The 24,930-nt window shown below is 36.1% G+C and overlaps 3 protein-coding genes and 1 non-coding gene across 6 annotated transcripts; 3 read left to right on the forward strand and 1 right to left on the reverse strand.

Annotated features, from left to right (window-relative positions):
* The first annotated feature begins 387 nt into the window (after positions 1–387).
* On the forward strand, positions 388–6,362 carry LOC131932671 (ester hydrolase C11orf54 homolog). Its single transcript, XM_059289605.1, has 8 exons — positions 388–613; positions 804–902; positions 2,061–2,134; positions 2,547–2,717; positions 3,000–3,086; positions 3,280–3,429; positions 3,931–4,047; positions 4,382–6,362. Exons 1-8 carry the CDS (start codon positions 556–558, stop codon positions 4,547–4,549), a joined length of 924 nt encoding a protein of 307 aa, XP_059145588.1. The 5' UTR covers positions 388–555; the 3' UTR covers positions 4,550–6,362.
* A 291-nt stretch (positions 6,363–6,653) lies between these two features.
* Positions 6,654–12,856, reverse strand: LOC131932672 (actin-related protein 2/3 complex subunit 3-A). 3 transcript variants are annotated; one of them, XM_059289607.1, is made up of 8 exons: positions 12,601–12,664; positions 11,922–11,997; positions 10,942–11,038; positions 10,671–10,747; positions 10,435–10,503; positions 9,672–9,798; positions 7,482–7,573; positions 6,654–7,319 (listed from the first exon to the last, which is right to left on the reverse strand). In XM_059289607.1, the coding sequence occupies exons 2-8, from the start codon at positions 11,934–11,936 to the stop codon at positions 7,257–7,259; spliced, it is 540 nt and encodes a 179-aa protein (XP_059145590.1). In that variant the 5' UTR covers positions 11,937–11,997; positions 12,601–12,664; the 3' UTR covers positions 6,654–7,256. The 3 variants fall into 3 exon arrangements, with proteins under 3 accessions (XP_059145590.1, XP_059145589.1, XP_059145591.1); XM_059289606.1 differs by having other exon boundaries at positions 12,568–12,664; XM_059289608.1 differs by lacking the exons at positions 11,922–11,997; positions 12,601–12,664 and adding an exon at positions 12,756–12,856.
* Positions 12,857–14,054: 1,198 nt separating this feature from the next.
* On the forward strand, positions 14,055–14,128 carry Trnai-aau (transfer RNA isoleucine (anticodon AAU)). Its single transcript has one exon. It is a non-coding gene; the product is annotated as a tRNA-Ile (tRNA).
* A 1,678-nt stretch (positions 14,129–15,806) lies between these two features.
* On the forward strand, positions 15,807–21,169 carry LOC131932670 (WSCD family member GA21586-like). Its single transcript, XM_059289603.1, has 4 exons — positions 15,807–16,180; positions 18,452–18,694; positions 19,362–19,513; positions 20,306–21,169. The coding sequence occupies exons 1-4, from the start codon at positions 15,907–15,909 to the stop codon at positions 20,474–20,476; spliced, it is 840 nt and encodes a 279-aa protein (XP_059145586.1). The 5' UTR covers positions 15,807–15,906; the 3' UTR covers positions 20,477–21,169.
* The last annotated feature ends 3,761 nt before the right edge of the window (positions 21,170–24,930 follow it).

Below are 24,930 nucleotides of genomic sequence, written 5' to 3' on the forward strand. Positions count from 1 at the left end.
AAGTAGTGTAGCTTTTTTGAAAAACGATGTTACGCCCCCCCCCCTACCAGACACACTTCCTCTAAATGAACCTCAAGGTCTCTTTCGGGGAATTTTCTACCCCCCTTCCAATCAACCTCGCCCGTTTTGTTTTAAAAACATTCATTTCTTTCTCAAATATTTAATCTAGGCTACTTAGCTAACATATTTAATTTTATTGGTTAAAATACCCAAGAATGTCCTGCTACATTTTTTTAAAACTTCGAAAGCAATGTATCCACTTTTTTTTCTAAATTTAAGACGGCCTAGGGTCTGCGTGTGTTACTTATGTGAGTGGAATTACTTTTGTATCGCTTGTTTTCAACTTTCAAAATGTAAAACTAATTTATCTGGCACGTATTCCAAATTTTGATCTGGCACATCTTTCGTTTCTTAGTTTGTGTAACATAAATAACATAACGCCTTCTTTTCTCAGTGTCACTGTGAATTCATAGGTTTGAAAAAGCAAATAGAAACGTAAAAAAAATCCAACATAGTTCTTTTTGTATAATAAAGGTGTCGACAACAGAGACAAGAATGTTGCCAGTGCAAAAAATGCAACTGCACCAACCCTCACTAAACGAGGTTGCTGAAGGTAAATAAAAAACTAACTTTACTCGGGTACAGTGCCAGGTAGGCTTTTGATTAGTTCACTTCTAGATAGATTCAACTATTAACAGTAGGGCTCCTAATATATAGAATCTAGATCTAGTTAAACAATATCTATAATATATTATATCGTTTTCAGTTAGGCCTATTGAGTAATTGTTTTTTTTTTGTTTCAGTCCTGAGAGAGGGCCTATCCAAAAACTTCAGTCTTGTTGAAGTCAATGTGGTAGATTGTCCTGATTTATCTACTGCGCCATTTGATTTGGCTGATAAAGGTTGCCACTTGTTTTTATTTTTCAAGTTTATTTATTTATAGCTAGATCTAGGTCAAAGGGTAATCTACCTAACACATTATATTATTTCATAGTGAAAAATGATAGATCTGAGCCTCGGCTTTACTATAAAAACACAACAATAATTTCATTTGGAAGAACTTAAAAAAAAGATGTAGGGCTACCTTATATATTAGGCCTATACAGTATACAAAACACATAGTGACATAGTGAATTTTAAAACAATTGGGCCTGTAGTGTATACTAACTAGATCTATAGTTATTAATTAGTTATAGTTAGATCTAGTAGTTAGTTAGTAGACCTATATTATGCCCTACTAATAAAGGCTACTTATGATAGGCCTACCAAACAGGAATATTATAATATTTCCTGATGAATACCCCTGTGTTTACAATATTCAAATTATTGTTTAATCAGCAAACTTGAAGATGTAAAATTATCTAGCCTATAACAGAAGTTTTGCTGTAGGGCATAGCTTGCTAAAAGTCTTATCTTAACCGTGTGCTTAGTGACCCACTTACTTTACCATAACCAGCGAATGTAGGTCTGTTGATTCTGCATGGTTTAAATGGACAGATAACACAGTCAGCAAAGATAAAGCAACTAGTATCACCCCAGATCACCCCTGCCCTTTCAATCTTTTTCCTACGATTTGAAGTTCCACAAGCTGAAAATTTTTTTTTCAATTTTCACACAGAATGCAGATGTGAAATAGAGTTATATTTTACCTTTAAATAAGGAATATGTCCTTTAAATAAGGAATATGTCAGCACTATGTCCAACCGTTCTTAGTTTTCCCAAATGAAGCTAGGTACTAATAAGAGCTGTGTAAACTCAGTGATGTACCCTTGAGCCAAGTTCAATTCTTTAGTGCTAGCTATCAAAGCTCTGCCATTTGACCAGGCCTCTCATTAAATAAGCTAGCATGTATGTATACATGGCAGATGATTGAAATATATTGTTTTAAACTTAAGTATTTTCACTCAAGTCTATGACTTTCTAATCACTAAACAGAAACTCAAGTTGTAAAAATTAAATAGGGTAAGACATTTCCCAGCCAAGGAAATTAAATATGGTAGGCTTTTGTTAATTTAATGACTGGGTTAACATTTGTTTTAATTTTATAAAATATGATGCAGGAATTTGTGGGCAGCCTCGTATAGTGGACATTGGGGGACCAGACTATCTGAAACCATTTCCACAGAAACAAAAGGTGAGTAGCATCAGTGTTGTTTAATCTAACAAGAACAGTTTAACTCAGTTTTGTGGACCAAATGAGGCTAGTAATCTCTAAAAATAATTTGGATTTATAAAAAGCTGTAGTGTTTGAATGTTGGTTACGCTAACTGTCAAATGACATATTATGTAGTGTTCAATTGTTCCCTTGCCCTGATTATACAAAAGAATCTGTGTGGTTACCCATCTTTAATTTCTGTACTTCAAGTCAGGGTTATCAAACCTTAGTGGGTGTAAACAGGTTCGAACTGAACTTTTTGGAGTTAGCTGTTGTGCTTTCTACTACTCCACAACATCATCCCATCAACAGTAGTAGAAGTACTAGTTTATTTTGTGTATTATTCAATAATGAAAACATTAAATTAACCCCCATGTATTTTTACTCCCAGATTTATGACTTTGACAATGTTGCCAAACTTGCTGAGTTACCAGGAGCTCTGCTGTTGGGGGCAGGGGCGGGACCACATCATAAGATTGGGGTCAACTGTGAACTGGTGTGCAATGTTAAACTGGGCCAAAGGTCAAACAACAAGACAGTCATTGCTAAAGTGGATGAAAATGTAATTTTTAAATTTTGTCGTTCATCAGCTTGTTATTATAATTTAGGTAGAAATAAATGAAATTTTTTTTCTGAAGTTATCTAAACAAAAATATATATTATAAATATTGATGTTAAAAAATTTAGCAGCTTTTACAAAAGTGAGATACCTTTAAGATTAATTTTATTTTCACTTTTTCTTTTTAAATTGGAAATTTTAGAGCTGTAATATTTCATGACGTGAACTGAGACTTAAAAGCTAATTTATTTTACTGTTCAAAATGAAACGAATTTTCTCTCTTAGGATGGGACTTACATCCTTGAGAAGGATCCTTCAGGGGAGTTTTCTTTAATGGGCAATTTCCTAGTCAGTGAAGGCAAACAAGGACAGGTATGCATACATCTAACTAAGGTGTTTACATAACATAAACTAAATTTCTTTCCTTTGATTTGTGTACTATTTCAGTCACATCAGGCTTCTATTTGTAATCATGATCTAATATAATAATGAAAGTATAATATGATCATTAAAAAGTTGGGATAGTACTAGATAGTATGTTTAATTTTGTGAAAATACAATTCAGGTTCTGGAGATCAAAGCTAAAAATAGAATAGGAAGTGAGAATTTTGTGTCCTGTGTCCACAAAACTTTGACCGCTCATTACGGGGAGAAAGCTGTCGGCCTCGGTGGTACGTTCTTGCTGCAGACAGGCAAGGCAAACATACACGTAATGGTAAGTCACTGACTGGCCCAAGGTCACTGATTCATGCCCAAGGTCACTGATTCATGTCAAGTTACAGAAAGTAGCCTTGATCTGATGCTCAAAAGCTGAAGTAGTTTGGACTTCCCCCAGACCACCCCTCTATTGGGATTCTTTCCCCCCCCCCCCCCCCCCCCCCAGAATTAGGATCCCCCAGACCACCACTGAATTGGGACTCCCCCCTAGACTAAACTCGCCCATAAGCTTTATTTTGCTGATGAAGTATAGACATTTAAATAGCAAGTTTCATTTATCCAGTTTTTCACTTGGTTTCAGTAAATTTAGATGCTTGTGTCTGTAAATTGTAATTACAAGCTAAATTAATACATTGACCATTTCCACAATATTTTATGTTTTCTAAGCTGCTATTTCTGACAGTATTTAGCCACATATATTCAAAAGGCATAAAATAAAAATGTTAGCTGTTCACATTTTGTTAGCAACAAAAAGGTTACCAATATTTTTTGTTCTTAGCCTGATTTTGCCACTACAGCCCTGGAGACTGATGCGCAGACGGACGAATGGTTGAGGTTTTACGAAATGGACGCTCCACTGATTCATGTTGGTGAAGTGGTTTCTGCAGATCCTGAGGTATTATATTAAGAAATTTTTTCCGTTGACCATGGCACACAAGGGTTCAGTTTTGGGGTTGAAGTTTAGATAACTCTCAAATAATTTTCAACTCCCTCTATTTTAAATTTAAACTTCCTTATTTAAAATGAAAATTTAACATTTAAAACTAAAATGTCTAATGACTAAGCAAATTATCCTTTTGAACCTGTCTGTCACTTAGGCAGATGAAGAACCTAATCATGTTAATCTCATAAACTTAGGTCTTTGGATAAATATGTAATAGACTTTTGTTGATTCAAAGGTATATATTTTGTTATTGCAATACTGGCATTTTAATTGTTCTTCTCAACAGAAACTCCATCTTCGCCAGGAGCATTTCCACTGCTTCAGTGACCATGGACAGGGAGGTCACTACCACTACGACACCACCCCCAACAACGCTTCCTACCTGGCGTACTTCAACGTGGCAGAGTTTGTGTACCGTATTGACTTACCTGAACAAAGGAACTATGTGTTTTAGCTAGTTGGTACCCATCTCACCAAGTTACTTACAGATTTTTTTGGAGGTATTTAAAACAGGTAGTACGATAATGAACTACCTATGGACTAATTAAGTTGATGGGAAAAGTATTGTTATTGAACGTTTAAAAAGCAAATTTTGAAACATATTTTTTGAAATTGTACTGATAAATGTACTGATAATGAAATATTTGGTATGTTTTGAGAAGGTTTAGTTTTAAGATATAAAGTTTTACAATGTTTGCGGGCTTTGTAGATATTTATTTAACCTTTGAAGGTTTAGTAAGTGTGAAAAAAGTATACAGCAATGAATACTATTTTCAAGGTAAATTTTTGCTCTATGAGTAAAATATTTGTCCTAATAAGTCTGTGCTAACCAGTTTTTTTGGACAGAAACTTAATGATACATCATTTGTAGGTTTCATTATTTGTCTAAAAAAAATAACAACTAACCAGTATTTTAAACTCACTTTACAGAGAGTACGGCTGTTTAAACTCAGCTTATTTTGTTAGACTCATGTCAGGTTATAGGAGTGGGAATATAAAAATATAAAAGTGGCTGGTCAGTGTGCTGACCACACAATCCCTTTCTTATCCTGAGTTAACAGAATAAGATGCACACAATTAGATCTGACAAGGATACTTCTAGTCATTAACTTTGTCTTGATAAACTAAATTAATTATCTTCAGTATTATCCCAACACTGGGACTAATTTAAACCTACATACCTTTATGGTAAGGTTATTCTTATAAACTAAGTCTAAGATTCTACTCACTTAAAATTAATTATTTGTATCTTATTTTTTAATAGTATTATTATATTGATGGAATGTTGCTCAAACCAATGTATAGATTGTTTCACATGTAACATAATATAGATGGGGTGATGTGGCAGAGTGCACCTTAACTTGAATGTCTTGGGTTCGATTCTTGATTGAGTCTACAGGATGACAAAGTCCCATCTACCCTTAATTGGTGGCTGACTCAAATTTCGAAAGTAATGGTGTCTGGGTATAGGATATTATCCATTCTGAAACAGTAAATTACCCTTTTGAACCTGGCAGTCCATTCACTTGTTTCTGTGACTATGGCAGTTGGAGAGTTACAATGAGCGTCATGCCTAGCAGTTTTTACTTTCTTTAATGTGAGTCAGGTACTCATCAGAGCTGTGTCCCAACTTGAGCCTGGGTTCTAACTCAAATATTATTGGGTTAGCAGTTATATGCTCTGCCTTTTGACCACACATTCCATCTTTATAAGCAGAATTTATGTAAGTAGGTTAAAGGGTATTTTTTGTTAGTGTAAATAAAAATATGGCATATAGAAAGTGTATTGGTTTTATTTACAGACCTCCCAACAAAATGGAAGTGTTCTGTGTACATAAAACCTAAGCTATGGTATTTGGTTCTAATCATATTTTGCACATTTTAAGCAGATAGCTGTTTGTTGTTACAAGTCTTTCATGTTTATCAAATGAAAATTTCCATTTTAATGTGTTTTTATATACACTTGCAATACACTTTGTTATGATATTGCATAATCATCCATCTATGACAGATGTTAAATTTTATCTATATGCACATACAAAGTTATGGGATGTGGAATTTACTACCTGATTTTAAACAGTACATATTGGGAATTTGTTTTTATCCATATTTAATTCATCAATTGCAATTTTTGATGTTACTAATTTATGAGAAAGTATTTTTCTTGAAATTTATTTTTTTAGGAAAAAAGTTTGATCAATTTTCAAAATGTTGCAATCAATATACAAAATATTAAACAGAATGTAATAAATAATGTATTGTTTTCCTTATGTAATGATTAAATTTGTTTGTAATTTTGACTTTGGTGGAATAATGCTCTAGAATTTAAGAAAAAACTTCAATCTTTTCTTTCCTGTCCTTTATAAAATAAAAAAATAATTATCTCATAGTTTTAATACATTTTAAAAAGTACACACCTTTTTAGTTCATTAAATATCCTACTTTTCTTATCTAGATTTCAGTTCCATCTTGAAATCACCTCAGTGGTTCTAAAGAATCATACTTGATAATAAAAACCACAAAAACATGTCAACAAAATAATTAACACCACACTTAATATGATAGATAGTTTTATACATGTTTTTTTTTCATAAGCAGCTTCTTCCACATGCATAAAACTAAAACATGATTCAATATTTTTTTCATTCTCCAACATGCTTTCAAGAAATATGTTGAATTAATTACTACATACATACACTTTTAAAAGAATCACACCAAATGCTCTAGCAGTTAGAAGGCATTGAAATTATTACATTAAAAAAAAAATTAACATCTTACAATAATAAAATTCTAATTGATGAATAATAAAGCATAGTAACTTAAGGATGATAAACTGTTTTACTGGAAACATTCTTACAGACCATAATTAAATTTTCAGCAATGACTCGCATGCCTGAGAATGGAAGGTTATAATAATAACATTATAACATTAGAAAAATTATATAGTTATAATGTGAAAAAAGCCTATTACATTAGTTAGGAATAATACATTTTAAATTGCTGCTGCTTACACAGGAAGTTGCAATAAAACTTTTTTTTTAGTGTTGGTCATGAACTGGTCATACTATCATCTAAGTTTTTATTTTAATACACATATTTTGTGTATATGTATGACAAAACTACACATGACAGAGCAGCAATATTGAGGAACTAATGACTAAATTAATAGCCGGGTGCTGATAAACTTTTGTCCATGAACTTCCTCTTGGCAAAACACAGCCACCACTGAAATTGAAAAATTGAAACAATTACTAACACAATATTTCAACACACTCAGACCCCCCCCCCCCCCACAACAATACACAATCAATACACAACACAGCTACAACACAAGGATAAACACATGGAACTGACACAAAACAAAACAAGACAATCTAAACAAATCACCTTGGAAGGCTTATCTGTGGCATCAAAAACTTTGTCCAAGAGTCTGACCCCAGTTTCTTGTCTCAGCTGTTGCAGATACTGCCTCATGGTGTCTACACAGATTTAAGATAAAGGAATGTTCACATGATGTGGTACAAAAACTAGTGTCAATAAAAAGATTAGTATTGAAAACTAAATAAATCTATAAGTATTTTATATCATAATTTATGTAAAGAATGTTTCACAGAGATGAACAATATCAATTATAGCTATGTAAATAGGAGGAGTTTCTTCAAGGCATCTCTCCCCCCCCCCCGAACAAAATGGAATTTATATAGAAAATATATACTTTTACCAGTGACCCCCCCCCCCCTCCCAAATATCAAGTGCCCCCACAGAGAAAAAAGTCTGGTAGAAACTCTGATTTAAATGTCCCCATTCACAAGTCTAGTAAATAAAATAAAACAAATGCTGTAATATTTTCAGTGATTCCAGTTAAAAATCTAGTTAAAGTTAAAGAGCATTTTTAAAAAAAACTCCTAATATCTTCAGTAAAAAGTCTAGTATATCAAAATAAATTCTCTAATATTTCCTCTGTACCAGTCGCAAGTCTAATGAATAAAAATAAACTTTCCAATATCCCCAACTGTATCAGTCACAAGTCTAATGAATAAAAATATAATTTCCAATATCTCCAACTGTCCCAGTCGCAAGTCTAATGAATAAAAATATAATTTCCAATATCTCCAACTGTATCAGTTACAAGTCTAATGAATAAAAATATAATTTCCAATATCTCCAACTGTCCCAGTCGCAAGTCTAATGAATAAAAATATAATTTCCAATATCTCCAACTGTATCAGTTACAAGTCTAATGAATAAAAATATAATTTCCAATATCTCCAACTGTCCCAGTCGCAAGTCTAATGAATAAAAATATAATTTCCAATATCTCCAACTGTCCCAGTCGCAAGTCTAATGAATAAAAATATAATTTCCAATATCTCCAACTGTATCAGTTACAAGTCTAATGAATAAAAATATAATTTCCAATATCTCCAACTGTATCAGTTACAAGTCTAATGAATAAAAATATAATTTCCAATATCTCCAACTGTCCCAGTCGCAAGTCTAATGAATAAAAATATAATTTCCAATATCTCCAACTGTATCAGTTACAAGTCTAATGAAAAAAAATATAATTTCCAATATCTCCAACTGTATCAGTTACAAGTCTAATGAATAAAAATATAATTTCCAATATCTCCAACTGTCCCAGTCGCAAGTCTAATGAATAAAAATATAATTTCCAATATCTCCAACTGTATCAGTTACAAGTCTAATGAATAAAAATATAATTTCCAATATCTCCAACTGTATCAGTTACAAGTCTAATGAATAAAAATATAATTTCCAATATCTCCAACTGTATCAGTTACAAGTCTAATGAATAAAAATATAATTTCCAATATCTCCAACTGTATCAGTTACAAGTCTAATGAATAAAAATATAATTTCCAATATCTCCAACTGTATCAGTTACAAGTCTAATGAATAAAAATATAATTTCCAATATCTCCAACTGTATCAGTTACAAGTCTAATGAATAAAAATATAATTTCCAATATCTCCAACTGTATCAGTTACAAGTCTAATGAATAAAAATATAATTTCCAATATCTCCAACTGTCCCAGTCGCAAGTCTAATGAATAAAAATATAATTTCCAATATCTCCAACTGTATCAGTTACAAGTCTAATGAATAAAAATATAATTTCCAATATCTCCAACTGTCCCAGTCGCAAGTCTAATGAATAAAAATATAATTTCCAATATCTCCAACTGTATCAGTTACAAGTCTAATGAATAAAAATATAATTTCCAATATCTCCAACTGTCCCAGTCGCAAGTCTAATGAATAAAAATATAATTTCCAATATCTCCAACTGTATCAGTTACAAGTCTAATGAATAAAAATATAATTTCCAATATCTCCAACTGTCCCAGTCGCAAGTCTAATGAATAAAAATATAATTTCCAATATCTCCAACTGTATCAGTTACAAGTCTAATGAATAAAAATATAATTTACAATATCTCCAACTGTATCAGTTACAAGCGTAGCGAATTAAAATAAACTTTCCAATCTTCAACTGTCCCAGTCACAAGTCTAGTGAATAAAAAAAATAAATAAAATGCTGTAATGGCCTACCATCCTCAGCTTTGTTGGCTGGCTTTATGTACATGGCATTGAGTGGGAACCCCGCCTCGCCTGGAATGGGAAAGTTGGAAATGCCGAGGGTGTACATCTCTTTGTCACCTTGACTCCTGGAGGAACACTGGAACACACGGAGGTCACATGATCAGTCAGGTGGGACACAGGGCTATTTCAGTAGTGTTATACAACTTGGGTTGTGTTGGTATTGTTGTACTACATGGGTAGTGTTGTACTACATAGGGAGTGTTGGTAGTGTTGTACTACATGAGTAGTGTTGGTAGTGTTATACTACAAGAGTGGTGGTGGTAATGTTATACTACATGGGTAGTGTTGGTAGTGTTATATTAGATGAGCAGTGTTGGTAGTATTATATAACAATAGTGTTATACCGCAACAGTAGAGTAGTGTTCTTGAATTCTACAAAAATTAATTTAAAACATGGCAATAGAAAATATTCATGTCAAAAATAGTAAATTACTCTACAGATGAAGTAGAGGTCATCTGTTTTACAAGGAATGAGATCAGGATTGTATAATAAACAATACGACCTCTATTTATTACTTCCCCTGATTAGTCATCTCATTTACTGGATGGACTTAGGTATGTCTTAATCCACTTAATTACTTAACACAGGAAGTGACCATGAGACTGTCCAGAACTCATGTGTTAGCATAGGCTGTCTAATTAATTAGCAATAACTCTCAGTTTAATGAAGAAAGAAGGATATTATAATGTAGTCTCTAGCAGTGTGACTTACCCTCTGAAGTTTCTTTAAACACTCGCTGATGTACAAGGTGATGTAAATCAATGTTCTGTCAGCTTCACTCTATAAATGAAGGCATGTTGACCAGCAGTCAATATATTATACGTAATATATTTAGCAAATGTTATATATACAATAATATATTTAAGAAAAATTTCGTTTTGCTTAATAGAAATGGCACTCATAAAATAATTTTAAATAAAAAATAATAATACAATAACAAACCATACCTTGATTTCATAGTTGCGAAAAAATATATTGGCTTTGAAAAAGTATATTGCTTCATCTATAATGTCAAAGTCAGACGCTTAAAAAGAAAAAAGATTTAGAGTTAGAGATAGAGATTAAATAAAATACAATTTTCAATGATGTGCAACTTTTAAAAAGATTGTATATATACTTTTATTTAAACTGAAGAAATAAATGAGACTTCAACAGTCAAATTTTGTCAAAGTAATTCCTGAGCTACAGTGTTGTGACAAAGTACAAACAGAAACTTACTGTCTTTTGGAGCTGGGCCTTTATACTGAGTGCGTATAGGAAGCAGTGCCATGTTTCCTATCAGCTTGGGAGGCGTTAGGAACTGGGAATGATATGCCTGTAGAGATAAAGGTTTTCAAAATGAATTATTAAATGCAAAATAAATAAATAAATGTCTCAAATATACTAAAATTAAAAATAGAAATATTAACTTTAGACCAAAAGGATTAATAAAGGGAGAAAATAAGTATTTTCTTTAATAACCATCAAGAAACAGTTTGTTTAACTACATAAAATTATCAACAGTCTTTTGTAGATTTACCAAGCTTTGCATACAAAGGGGATGATGATGCAATGCTACACATAGATTAGTAGCTCAAAGCTTGGACAAAATGTTGGCCGGTTGGAACAACCCAACCAGAACTGAGATGACCAGTGATTGCCAATCAGGCTTAAGGTTAGGGTCACATGACAAGAATGGGGGAAAGAGTTTTAGTTTAGCATCAGGCAGTCTTGCAAGTTTAGTGTCACAAATTTTCATCATCCATAGATATTGGAATGGTATCATTTGGATAGCAGCAGATTAGTAGAATTAGATATTCAACAATAGTAACAGGCAGTTTGATGTTATAGGAGTATTTTATGTAAAGAGAAACAAACATTGTTATTTATATTTCATCAAAGACTTCAAAGTTGTCATTTATGACATTTATACACCAAACAGGTTTTTAAGTAAAGATCAACAGCCCCCTTTATTGTCAAAAATGAAGTTTTGACGCTGTTACTTGCTAGACAGTATTTTCTATCACTAGTCACCAAATTGACCATTATGACTGTTTAATATAAACACACATAAGGCTTATGTACTCAACCAGAGATAAGATACTATTAGGTGAAGTTTACCTTACAAGATATTATGTTACTAGTAAAGAATGCTCCCCCCCTCCCAGTTATAGTGTGGTACCTCTACCCAAAATAGTTTTAAAAAGCAAATAACTAACCTTTGGATTATCCATGTCTTATAATTCTATTTAAAATTAACTTATTTTTATGCACAAATCTCCTACACCTATGAAGCTAGTATCAGAAAATATGAGATTAAGATTTTCGTATCTTCTATAAACCAAAAAAAAAATGGTTTAAACAAAAAAATTCATACTGATGCCATTAGTGGGCTAAAAATAAATTTGTAGACTTAACTGTGAGTAATTTAGAAAAACTTTTAAACAGAAAATAGCTAAATGAAATTAGTCACTTTGGTATGAATAATGAGCATACTAAAATAATTATTAACTCATAAAACCCAAAGATGAATACCCTTAAAATGTATGAAACAGTTAAGTAAATACTCCATGTATCCTACTTCTTGACCTATGCAATATTTCATCTTAATCATCAAACCGTAATTAAACGGAATTAAACTAAGACTAAATTAATTAAGTTATTGCCACTACACACAATTTTAAATTAAAATAGGGGCCTATTGAAAGTAATTTGAACAGGCCCAAGCTATTGAATCTTTTAACAATGTTTGTTAACTAGTGATTATGGTCTGAATAACCATTACAAGTTATAATTTAATATAAACAAATTAAATAAAGTCTAGATACGAGTGCTAATCAGCCACAAAAACAAAAATAATTTAACATGAAATCGAAGTGGGCGTTAACAAAATTTTACTCCAAATGACAACTTCACTTCCCCACTCCGATACTAGATCAATAAAGGCGACGAAACTCTACGAGTATGAAGGGTACATTAAACTTCCTTCTTGTGAATACGACCTAGTTTGGTGTGTAAATATGTGGTATAAGGCGAGACTTAATGGTCTTTACCGGCATTGTAGGAGAATTTGTCTTCCTTCTTCTATTACCAACAGTGTAGAGAAGTAAAGGAGACACACACCAGTAACACTTCCGGGTTGCCGTTCCTATTCTAACCGGTGCAAACGAAATCTCAACCAGTTCATTTATTCCGCCGTGTAAAAATATATCGGTGAATTTAGTAGATCAATACAATAAGCATATTAATAGTTACTAGAATAATATTAAACAAAAAGTATCAAATAACGTTTAAACAAACTTTTGGTTCAAATAATCACTGAGACAGTGATACACATAGGTAGGTTTAATATTAGTCATCTTATGACATATTTTGATTACACCGAAAGCAATCTTTCTTGTCTTTATTTGTAAGTATAGCACGCAAAAGTAGTAAGGTCTATGGGGCAAGTGAAGTAGAGTTCACTTGTTTCTGTGACCTCGGCATATGAAGAGATAGTGTGGTCAGCACTATGCCCAGCCACCTTTACTTTCCCCTAACGTGATTTCCCCTAACCCGGATTCGAACTCGAGACTTACGGGTTAGCAGTCCAGCTAGACCACTTCGTCCCCCTACGCAAAAGTAGTAGTTTATTAAAATTTAGCTCTCGATCTAAGCAAACATTAGCTATTAAACCTATTATTTATGTTTTGGCTGAAATATGCAATGCAATTTCAAACTTTCACCTATTTAAAGGGAAATAATCGTTAGTGATATTGAAAAACGTATAATTTTCTTGCCTCCCCTTATTCGTTTTCACATATTTATTTTTCCCCTTTCGTCTTTCAGATAAATTGAATTTTATGTGGCATTGACCTAGTTTTATTTCATTCTTCCTAAAACTATTGTTAAATTATTAAATGGATGTTTTATTAATATTTGTTAGTATTCTAAACAAAATGAATGTGTAATAGTCTATCTATGCCTAAATATGTTTCCAAATGGCATTGATTAACATAACCTATTTAGGCCTAACGTGATTTTGAGTAAAATTAGCCTGACCTCTGTAGGCCTCGACTTAATAATCTATTCAGCCAAAACTTAACCTATAAATTGGGTCTTTATTGTGCAGTAATGTGTATCGATTAGAATTAGATCTACATTCGTCGTGCAAGCGAGTTGGTAAAAAAAAAAGTAACTCTGTAGGTCTATCTGTTGGATTCACAAAGCAGTTTAAATGAATTATATATAGGCCTACTTCTAGGTAAATTATTACTCACCCGACTGCTAAATAGCCAAAACAATTTAAGTATAAATGCTAACTCAATGAGGATGTAACGATTTCATTCAGTTACGCGACCGCGCTTTCACATGGCCGGTTAGCTCAGTTGGTTAGAGCGTCGTGCTAATAACGCGAATGTCGTGGGTTCGATCCCCATACTGGCCAATATTTTTTTTGCTGACTTGTCATTTTAATTTAATTGGTTGAGTGTATTTGGTGGAATTTTACAAACGTTTGTTAATAATTATTAATCATTAGTCTTATATTCCGTCTTTAATATTATAGAAATGAGCTAGGTTTTTAATAAACCATATATTTTTACGGAACGTAAATAGACAATATAAACAATTAGTTTATACATTTACATCGTCATAATCTTTCCCCAGATGAAGTAGTGTTCATTTGTTTCAAATGACCACGGCCTAAAAGGGGGTTAGTATGGTTAGCACTATGACCAGCGCCTCATTTGCCTAACGTAAGTCGGGTACCCATCAGAGATGAGTGAACTCAGGGACGTTCTACAGACTTGAGCCCGGGATTCGAACTTAAGACTTTCGGGGAAGCAGTCTTAAGCTCTACCATCCAACCACTTCGTCCCCATTTCGTTTACATACCAGTGGTCGGCGTGGTCGAGTCGGTAATGCTCATGGTTGCTAAACCGAAAAGTCTCGAGTTCGAACCCTCGTGCAGATGAGGCTCGTTAGCTGGGGACAGCCACTCTTCTAGGAGAGACAACTCCAAAAATCAAACAACTGCTGCCTTGTAGTTTGTTCTTGGTTGGACAAAGGCTATGGAAGCAAATCCAAAAAGAAAAGCAAGTGGAAATCGGAGTCAATGGCCTCAATGGCGCATAACCAGTTGACACGTACCGCTTAATTGTGTTGGTGGTCGAGTCGGCAAAAAGCTCATGGTTGATACATTCGAACAAAGTCTCGAGTTCAAACCCACTGGCAGATAAATATCGATTCCCTTCAACACAAATAATTAAGAACGAAGAAGAAGAAGAAGAGTTTACTTACCTAACGGTAAAAAACTGTGACTATCACTGACAGGCAACTTTTGACCTAAAACCAGTGGTGTCGCTAGGTCGGGTGTCATCCAGTAGTGTAACTTGAAGTGGATAAACCATTATTTTCACATAAAGTTTAGCAAACCAAAAGCTTTCTTATATGAAGTTATTTCTTGTGTTCTCAGTGGTGACGTACCTAAATAGAGTCTCTTTCAGACCTCCAACTTCCAGCGTTTCTTCCAGACTTTTTTCTCGGGGGGGGGGGGGGGGGGGGGGCACTTGATATTTTCTGGGGGGGGGGGGGGGGAGGGTGGTGGGGGGGGGGGAGGGTGGCGGACACTAGTAAAAGTATATGTTTACTATATAAATTCAATCTCGTTCGGGGGGGGGGGGGGGTGTAGACTGGAAGAAACTCTGCCCACGTCCACGGACGAAATACAAAAAAAAAAAAAAAAAAAAAAAAAAAGAGTAAATATGTAAGTCAGATTTCACCCACCCCTCATCGATAATTTTTAAATGTCCCCCCCCCCAGGTTGTTTTTTTTTCTTCCAGGGATGGTGTTGTGTGAGTTTGTATTTGTGCGTGTGTGTGTGATGGGTCGAGGCGTAATTTTACAATGTTAACATGGTGGGAGAAAAAGGTGCATCTGATCACGTGACCCACGCGCCCTATCATTGAACTCTAAATTAATCAGCGCGGGTATTGGATGTGTTTAGACAAGTTGTACTACACCGATAAATCTGTTATCGGCTGAATGCTGGTGACGGCAATCATATCGCTGTCGTTGTTGTGATCTCGCGTGTTTTCACATGTTCTCGCGTGATCTCGTAAACACAAACCACTACACACATCTCACTGATAAACAATCACTGTGATCGATGTATAATTAATTCGAAGCAATGCGTTTCAAATAACGTTGACGTATTTTAAATGCATGTATCAGTCAAATCACTCAACACGTGTGCGTGTTTGTTTTATTTTACTAACAGCGACATGGATTTTATTTTTGAATCGTGTTTTACTAAGGTCTACTTTTCTTAATGTCGCTCATGAAGAATCAACATCGCATTCTTTAGAATTTTCTAAGAAAGTTCCAGAGTCATGCGGAGCAGTGAGGTGGTCCAGGAGGAATTTACCTGTGACTGGACTTGTGAGTTTTCCCGGTTCTGGAAACACCTGGCTCAGGTTCTTAATTCAAGAGGCAACAGGTAAAACAGAAGGTACCCCCCCACCCCAGTTCCTCAACAGCCTTTGCTAAGAACAGTGGTTCATAACCTATCCGGAGGTACCAAACCCCACCAGTTTCAATATGCACATTCACCGAAAGTTTCTTACTAGTTCTATCGTCCGTACTGACGAATTCCGATCGTGTATTGTATGTGTATTGGCCTTCGGCGGATCCCTGAGACTGACTTACCGAACCCTCGGGGTTCGATCGAACCCATGTTAAGAACCATTGGCTTAGAAGCATGCTGCAAGACTTTCATCTGTGCACATACTTTGTCACATCTCATGAACTGTCTATTTCGCAAAATGAAATCAAAACAATTTATCTCGAAGTTCATGATTCATTAGGTGTATTTGGTCTAGGTCTTATGCTATAGACTACTAACCCGAAAATATTGAGTTCGAATCCGGGTTCAAGTCAGTAGACCCACCCTTGGTCCACCCAGCTCTGATGGTTACCTAACTAACGTTAGGGAAGTAAAGGCGGCTGGGCATAGTGCTGACCACATTAGACCTTCATAGGCCGAGGTCACAGAAACAGGAGAACTTCGCTTACCCCATGGACCGTCAGGTTCGAAAAGGGAAATTTACTACTTCACGGTAATAGGGCGTCACTCCCTGGATACTGTAGAGAAACCACCTATTAAAATCCCCCCTCCCCGGATTTTCAAGTGCAACCCCCCACCCGCCCCCGGAAAAAAGTGTGAAAGAAACACTGTACTCGATAGTCTGAGTTAATGACTAATGATCACTTAAAGCCCATCAGCTTCAAGAACTGCAAAGAGGTTTTATCCTCACAAAATCTGGCATTGAGCCTCACCAATCAGGCAACGGGGGGATTCGTTTTCTAAGGTCAACCACAACCTCCACATGACAACCAGTGGCGGAACTAGAAAAAAAAGGCTCCCCCGCAAAGAAAAAATTAGGGCCCCCCTATATATATATATATATATATATATATATATATATATATATATATATATATATATATATATATATATCTTAGCTGAGTAATTTAGTCTATTTCAGGGGTCGGCAACCTTTCCAGGCGGAAGAGCCAAAAGTTACAATTTTTAAAATTTCGCTGGTTTTAAAGAGCCACTAACATTATTTTTTCAAGTATTCTATTTTATTTTATAAAGATCATTAGTATTTGTGCAAGGAGCCGGAGAGCCGCATCTTGACATCAAAGGAGCCGCATGCGGCTCGCGAGCCGCAGGTTGCCGACCCCTGGTCTATTTCATTGCAATATATAGCCATTCTGACAGAACAAACCAGAAAAAAATTTAGTCCAAAGCAATTATAAGGTACTAAAAAACCATATACATGATGGTCAAAAATATATAAAGACGTTAGCTTGATTCGTGAATGGTTTCTCGCGTTATGTTTATTTTTTTCATTTTTGGCTTTTATAATATCAATTTTGAAAACATTGATTTTTATAGCTATACTATTGTATAGTACGTCTTATTTAAGTAATAATTCAGAGAATTAATTGCTTTTTAATTATACATAGTACAAAACTATTTAAATGAGCTTCGTGGGCATCCCTATTTTAAAGAAGGGCAGTAAGTCATGGAAGTAGTGTGAATGTTTACCTACCTTTCAAACTATAGCTCTTGTAGATTTTAAATTATTTTTCTACGCAACAATCTCTGCTATTGTTGTTTTTTTTTTTTTTACAAAACCGCTTTCAAGATGTATGAAAAACATAATTTTTGAAAAAAATGCATTGTTTTTTGGTCGGAACTGGGCCCCTAACCGTCCTGGGCCCCCCCCGCATTGCGGGGTCTGGCGGTATGGTAGTTCCGCCCCTGATGACAACGCCAACCTGATTTGTGGGCTTTACAGTCCAGGCGACCTAGACCGAGTTTCTTTTAGACATTTTCCTTCAGTGGAGTGTGTGTGTGTGTGGGGGGGGGGGGGGGGGGTCAACAACACTGGTTAAAGAATATATTTTCTATATTTTCTATATAAACTATATATATAACATATATATTTTACATATTTGAATAGTTCGAGTGGGGTGGGGGGGGGGGGGGGAAGGTGTTAAGGCGAAAAGATGGCTGAAAGAAACTCTAGACTTGAGAATGTTGGTTTTACTATTTCAATATTAGATTAATTTGGCCTTGTTTCAAGAAATTGAAACCAACATATTGCTAAAATATTGCATTAATTAAACAATTAAACACTAACATATCTGCCTCTGAGAGGTATCTTTACAAAAACCAACATATCTCTGTCTCTGAAAGGTGTCTATACCGGAAGTGAATACCACGACACAGAGCTGCGCATGCGTGGATTTCTTGCCGAAGGTGTGGCTAACTCCTCGACCATTGTCGTTAAAACTCACGGAAGTGACGTCATCACTCGCGACAGATATGAAAAAGCTGTGCTCCTTATACGACACCCTAAGGGAGCCATAAAAGCTGAGTTTAACAGGATATACGGCGGAGGACACAAATCTACTGCTACACCGGATTTCTTCGAAAAATGTAGGTGAAACGACAACAAAGTTTTAGCACTCTGAATTGATTTGTGGGAGTTGGAAACAGTGTTTCTTCCACATTTTTTTCTCCGGGGAGAGGGGGGGGGGCGGTCAACATTTTCCGGGAGGGGGGGGGGGGGAAGGACAGACACTGGTAAAATTATATGTTCTCTATATAATTATAAATTCCATGTCGTTCGGAAGGGCGGAGCCCCCCCCCCCCTCTCCCGAAGAGATGCCTGGAAGAAACTATGGTTGGAACATTTTAAGCCGGGCTCGACGTTTTAGCTATTTATTTTCAAGTTACTATTTCTTTGTTTCCGGCTCTTATAAACTATACAGAGTATAGTGATTTCCCTTTGTCGCTATGGCTGTTAGTAAACTACTAGTGCTAAGTTAAGGATTAGTGTCAGTGCTATGATAATGCCTCGGCTTACGTTAGTGACAGTTGCGTAACTATGAAGGATGTCACCAGGTGCGGTAGCTGAATAAGTCAGCTTCCTCCTTTCTGAAATTTGAATTTTCGGTTTAGTATTACACATATCCTCTACTATTTTATTATTTTAACTGGATATAACATTGATTTGAGAGTTATTTTTTTTAAAACGTTTTTTTTTAAAATTTGTATTGTCGCATCCCCCCCCCCCCCCTCCACCCCCGTTGGTTCCATACAGACTGGCCAGAGTTTTATTCTGACCACCAGCGGGCGTGGGTTCGATTCCACGAAGACTGGCAGACATACAGGCGACCCCTGCTCGTCGTCTTGTACAGGGATCTCGTCCAACAGACCAGTGTTCAGTTGAGGGAAGTACTCACGTTTTTAAAGGTGATGTCTCTATTTGTGATCACGTTTTTATTAAAATTTAGTGTCAGAAAAAAAATGTCGGACGGTCAATAGGCCGATGCAGTGCTGTTCCCCTAAGTATATCAAAGACTTTTTGGTGGCACTATAGCCTTAAGCTTTCCAAGACTGGCTTGTGGTACTTATTTGTGCTGGTTGGGCCAGAGGCGTAGCGAGGGGGGTGACGACATATGTCCCCGGGCGCCGACCTTAGGGGGCGCCAAAATGGGTTGGAAAAACAAATTGAAAGTTTGAGGGGGGGGGGGGGGGTGTGCAAATCGAAAGTTTGTCCCTGGGCGCCGGGAAGGGTCGCTACGCCTCTGGGGTGGACTCAGGGTGTTCTTATGGCCTCTAGCTATACATTTTTGCATTTCGATTGAGCGCTGTACCTCGCATTTAGGGGGGGGGGGACCCAAATCGGAAAATGCAAATTTTTACTAAGTAAGCAATGTTTAATCCAATTTAAAATAACAGTCGGGGGGGGGGGGAGGGAGGGAGAATATACTTGATACTAACCAAATACATGGTAAATTGTGAAGTGGGGGGGGGGGGACGAAACCCTCTGTTAACAGTGGACACCCGACCTATTGACGCCACTGGACCCCCCTCAAGATTTCGATTTGCACCCCCCCTAAAACTTTGTTTTGCACCCCCCTCAACCTTTCAATTTATTTTTCCAACCCTTTTGGCGCCCTCTAAGGTCGGCGCCCGGACATATGTTCCCCCCCCCCCCCCCTCGCTACGCTACTGGACCTCTGTTAACATTTTGTTTGACAGGCTGACGTAGATGAGGAAAGACTGAACTGCGCTGTCGCATGCGGGAACGTTACGCGGCGACCGACGTCATCACAGCTTCCGGTTCACGTGACAGATAACAACCAATCAGTTGATGCGATATATCAGCACGTTATAAATATCTTTAAAAAATCTACGGAAGCCGGAAGCTGAATCTAGGAAACAAATTAAACTCATTGTAAAAAAATTGTTTGCATTATATATGGTTTACGTCCCATGTAGTTGCAAGATAGTTTGCCGGTATTACAATTGAAAGACCTTTACAAATATCGGCCACATTAAAATAATTTCATTAAGATTAGGCCTACATCTAGCTAAACAGAACAATACAACGGTCTTACGATTTGTATTAAATTTGACTTGTCTGCATCTAGGTTGCAGGTGTAGTAGAGTTCGACATATGAAAGGATAGTGTGGTCGGCACTTTCACTAACTTGAGTTGGGTACCCATCAGAGATGGGCGAACTTAGGGATGATCTACTGACTTGAACACAGATTTGAACTCGAGACTTTCGGGTTAGCAGTCTAGCGCTTTATCCCTCCCATATATTTATTTTTATCCGATGGCCTATTTTTCAAAGCTTTTTATCTTTATATAATTGTGTTTTTGGAGATATAGATCTACTTTTAAAGAGTAGATTATGTTGTTGAATATTATAAGCATAATACACATTTTTATTTGCTTAATAGACTGTGTTTCTATCAATACTTTGCTTAAGTCCACAACTTGATTAAAGATTATTTTCGTGTGGCAAGTAATTAATCCATGCCTGAATAAAAGATTATTGACATTGATCAGAGTTTCTTTCAGGCTTTTTTTCTCCATTTTGGTGGAGTGGGCATTTGAAACTTCATAAGACGGGGGTACTTGAACTTCTGAGGGTGGAAGGGGGGGGGAGTGAAGGAGGGTTGGACACTGCTGAAAGTATATTTCTATATAATTTTTATAATTTTTGCCTGGATAGTGGGTTGAAGGGGCTCCGGTAGCGGATGGTGTGGGCTGGGGCGGAGAGATGCCTGAAAGAAACACTGATAAACACATACATAATGTATTCAGCGATAAATCCACTACTGGGATCCCCACTGATGTAAAGCTAATGGACGTAGGCCTACATACTGAAAGCGTAATCAACATAATTAAAAATAACCATTGTCCAGGGACTGAAGCAATACTTGCATTCCATTTAAACCTACATCTAATTACCAAATAAACAACTCCCGAAAATACAACTTCAATTGCATTTGCTAAGAAGAACGTATGTCTCCTTATTCATCCTAATCCGTCTCTGTTAACATAAAAACAAAAGAAACATACCTGTTACTTCCCCCCCCCCCCCCCCCCCCCCCCCCGCCCCTCCCCATCCCATTTCCATTTTTCACATTGAAGAAAAAACATATTTTTAGAAGCACTTTTCCGTTTTCTATTAATAGCCACGTTCAGCCCCCATTTAGCTATCGCAGTTATTTAACTCAACGAAACAAAGCAAGTGTCCCTTGTAACTTGTATATTTTCACACGCCATTACGCGCAAGAGTTCTAAAAAGAAACGGACTGACGGAGAAAGCGCGCGACAAGGGTTATTTATGTTTTGACTGTGTTGCGCTCGGCAAGAGAAAAGGGACTTAACTCGTAGTGAAAGTTTCATAGATGTATCAAAAGTTGGTCTGGATTATTGAGGAAGGATATGGTTACGGTAGGAGAACATTTTTTTAAACAAATGTTGAATAGTGTTAATGTATTATTGATGCAGATTTTAAGGTAAAAGAGTAGACACATTTCGTAATAAAAACATTAAAAACATCTTCCTGTTGTTTTTTTTTTTTTACGCGTAAAATTTTTATGTTTTTAGCAAGTCGCTTTATAAAATGAGACTCAATAAAAAAATCGAGTTGTTAGATATTGTTACAACTGACGCTGTAAATTACATGTCTGAGGCTAAAAAAAAAGTTGTGATTTAAATTAGTCACATCAAGACTACAGAATTCTTTAAAAATAAATTTTACTAAAAATAATACTCCATAGCCAAAAAAAAAACAACAAAAAACACGGTATTTAGGTATGGCTTTCTCGTACGTATATAGCTTACTTAGGCATATGTAGGACGGTGTGTCTAGACTGCTAACCCGAAAGTCTCGAGTTCGAATCAGGGTTTAAGTAAGTACAACGTCACTGAGTCCACCCAGCTCCAATGGGTATCTTACTCACGTTAGGGAAAGTAAAGGCGGCTGGGCATAGTGCTGACCACACTATCTCTTCATATGCCGAGGTCACATAAACAGGTGAACTCTACTTCACTTGACCCATGGAACGATATGTTCGAAACGGGAACTTTAGGACATATTACAGACTAAAGGTCAAGAACCAAAGAGTTTCAGTATAGTTGTCGTTTCCTGTCTATCACTGAATCATATTATCCATTACCACAAGCCCGGACAGATAAAGCCCACACTTGAATATACAGATACAAATATAATCTCTTAAATTATCAAGTTAAACAATAATAATTATGGAATAATATTAAGATTTCAGTTGTTTAAGTAATGGAAATACGTTTTTAAAGCATTTATCCCAACAACTGTCTAGATGATACATTTATGTCTTCGATATGTTTTAAATGAATCACCCGGGTACTACACTAATTATCATTTGTTATTGTTTCGAAATTTTACGTTAGTTAAAACATTTTTAAAACTGACGTATAATTTGGACGCTAAAACTGCTATAAAACTATGTCTGACTTATGTATTGGACGTTAAAACTGCTATAAAACTATGTCTGACGTATGTTTTGGACGTTAAAACTGCTATAAAAACTATGTATGACGTATATTTTGGACGTTAAACTGCTATAAAAATATGTATGACGTATATTTTGGTCTACTATAGCTGAGTTGTGACGCTGGATGTGGTGTCTAGAATGTGCTGGCTATCTCTGGTAACCCTGGCAACGCTGCTACACATCGGCTGGACGCTGACCAATTCGGACAATGAGGTGTACACAGGTAGAGGAGATTTCACACACGGGGGGGGGGGGGGGGGCACAGGTAGAGGAGATTTCACACACGGGGTGGGGGGTCACAGGTAGAGGAGATTTCACACACGGGTGGGGGGCACAAGTAGAGGAGATTTCACACACGGGTGGGGGGCACAAGTAGAGGAGATTTCACACACGGGTGGGGGGCACAAGTAGAGGAGATTTCACACACGGGTGGGGGGCACAAGTAGAGGAGATTTCACACACGGGGTGGGGGGGGGGGGGCAGAGGTAGATGAGATTTAACACACGGGGTGGGAAGGGGTCTGAGTTTCTTTCAGGCATATCATCGGGGGGGGGGGGGGGGGGCACTGTCCTAATGAAGCACGTCTACCGTCCTCCAAACGAAACAATTTATTTTATATAGAAAATATATACTTTTACATGTGTCACCTGTGTCAGCCCCCCCCTCCCCTACTAAAAATTTAGTCCCCCCCCACCCCCTCCAATGTTTCAAGTGCCCCCCCCCCCCCTGATGAAAAATAAACCGGGAGTGATCTCCCCTAAACTTTCTCGAATATTCTTATATAACTTGAATGTAGACATGATTTTTAATTACTTAAACTTTTAAAAATAGAATAGAATCTCATAGAAAAAAGAATTGCGCACCAAGCGAACGCAAAAACAAAATGCATAATAGTGCGCAATATTATTAGTACTTTATAAATTTACATGCGTTTTTTTGAGAAATCGGAAATAGCGTAAATTAGTACTTCCGGTCAACGGAAAGTACTCAAAATTTGACACAAGGTAGAGAATTAGATCTTTTACTTAAATGTGAAATTTCATTTATCTATCTGAAATAGTACTCAAGTTATAGGCTTTTGGAAAATTCAAAGTAGAAAAAGTACCACTTCCGGTTATCGGAAATCGCTCAAAAGTTGATACGGATCTACGATTTTGATAAAATACTTATATATGAAATTTCATCAACCTAGCTGTAACGGTACTCAAGTAATCGTGTTTACACACAGACAGACAGACAGACACACACACACACACACACACAGACACACAGACACACAGACATACGGCAAGATTGCAAAATTATGTTTTTCCGTATCAGTGAGATGTAAAACGTCGAGATTTGTAAAAATCTCGATTTTTTTTTTGCACGATTACAAGACTTTCTCTATACTTCGTATATACGAGAAAGTAAAAAGTCTGAAAGAAACACTGGTGAACACTGGGGATGAGATTAAACATGGGGGAGTGTGGGGTAATTATTATATGGAATGCAAGATTTAACAATTTGTGGGGTGGGGTAATTAGAATATGGAAAACAATATTAAACATGGGGGGGGGGGGGGGGGTAATTAGCATATGGAATGCAAGATTTAACACTTTTGGAAGTGGGGTAATTAGAATATGGAAAACAATATTTTACATAGGGGGAGGGGTGTAATTAGCATATGGAATGCAAGATTTAACAATTTGGGAGGTGGGTTAATTATGGAAAACAGCATTTCACACAGAAAAAAAGCTAATTTTTACCATGGAATAGCAAAGGGGATTTGTAGTGATGTATGAAAGGAGATTTCACTTGAAATGTGGATACACATAATATATGTTTGT

The sequence above is a fragment of the Physella acuta genome, unplaced genomic scaffold, assembly GCF_028476545.2.
Source record: "Physella acuta isolate Inbredline_101_S28 unplaced genomic scaffold, ASM2847654v3 ptg002254l, whole genome shotgun sequence".
In the NCBI taxonomy this organism is placed as follows: Eukaryota; Metazoa; Mollusca; class Gastropoda; family Physidae; genus Physella; species Physella acuta.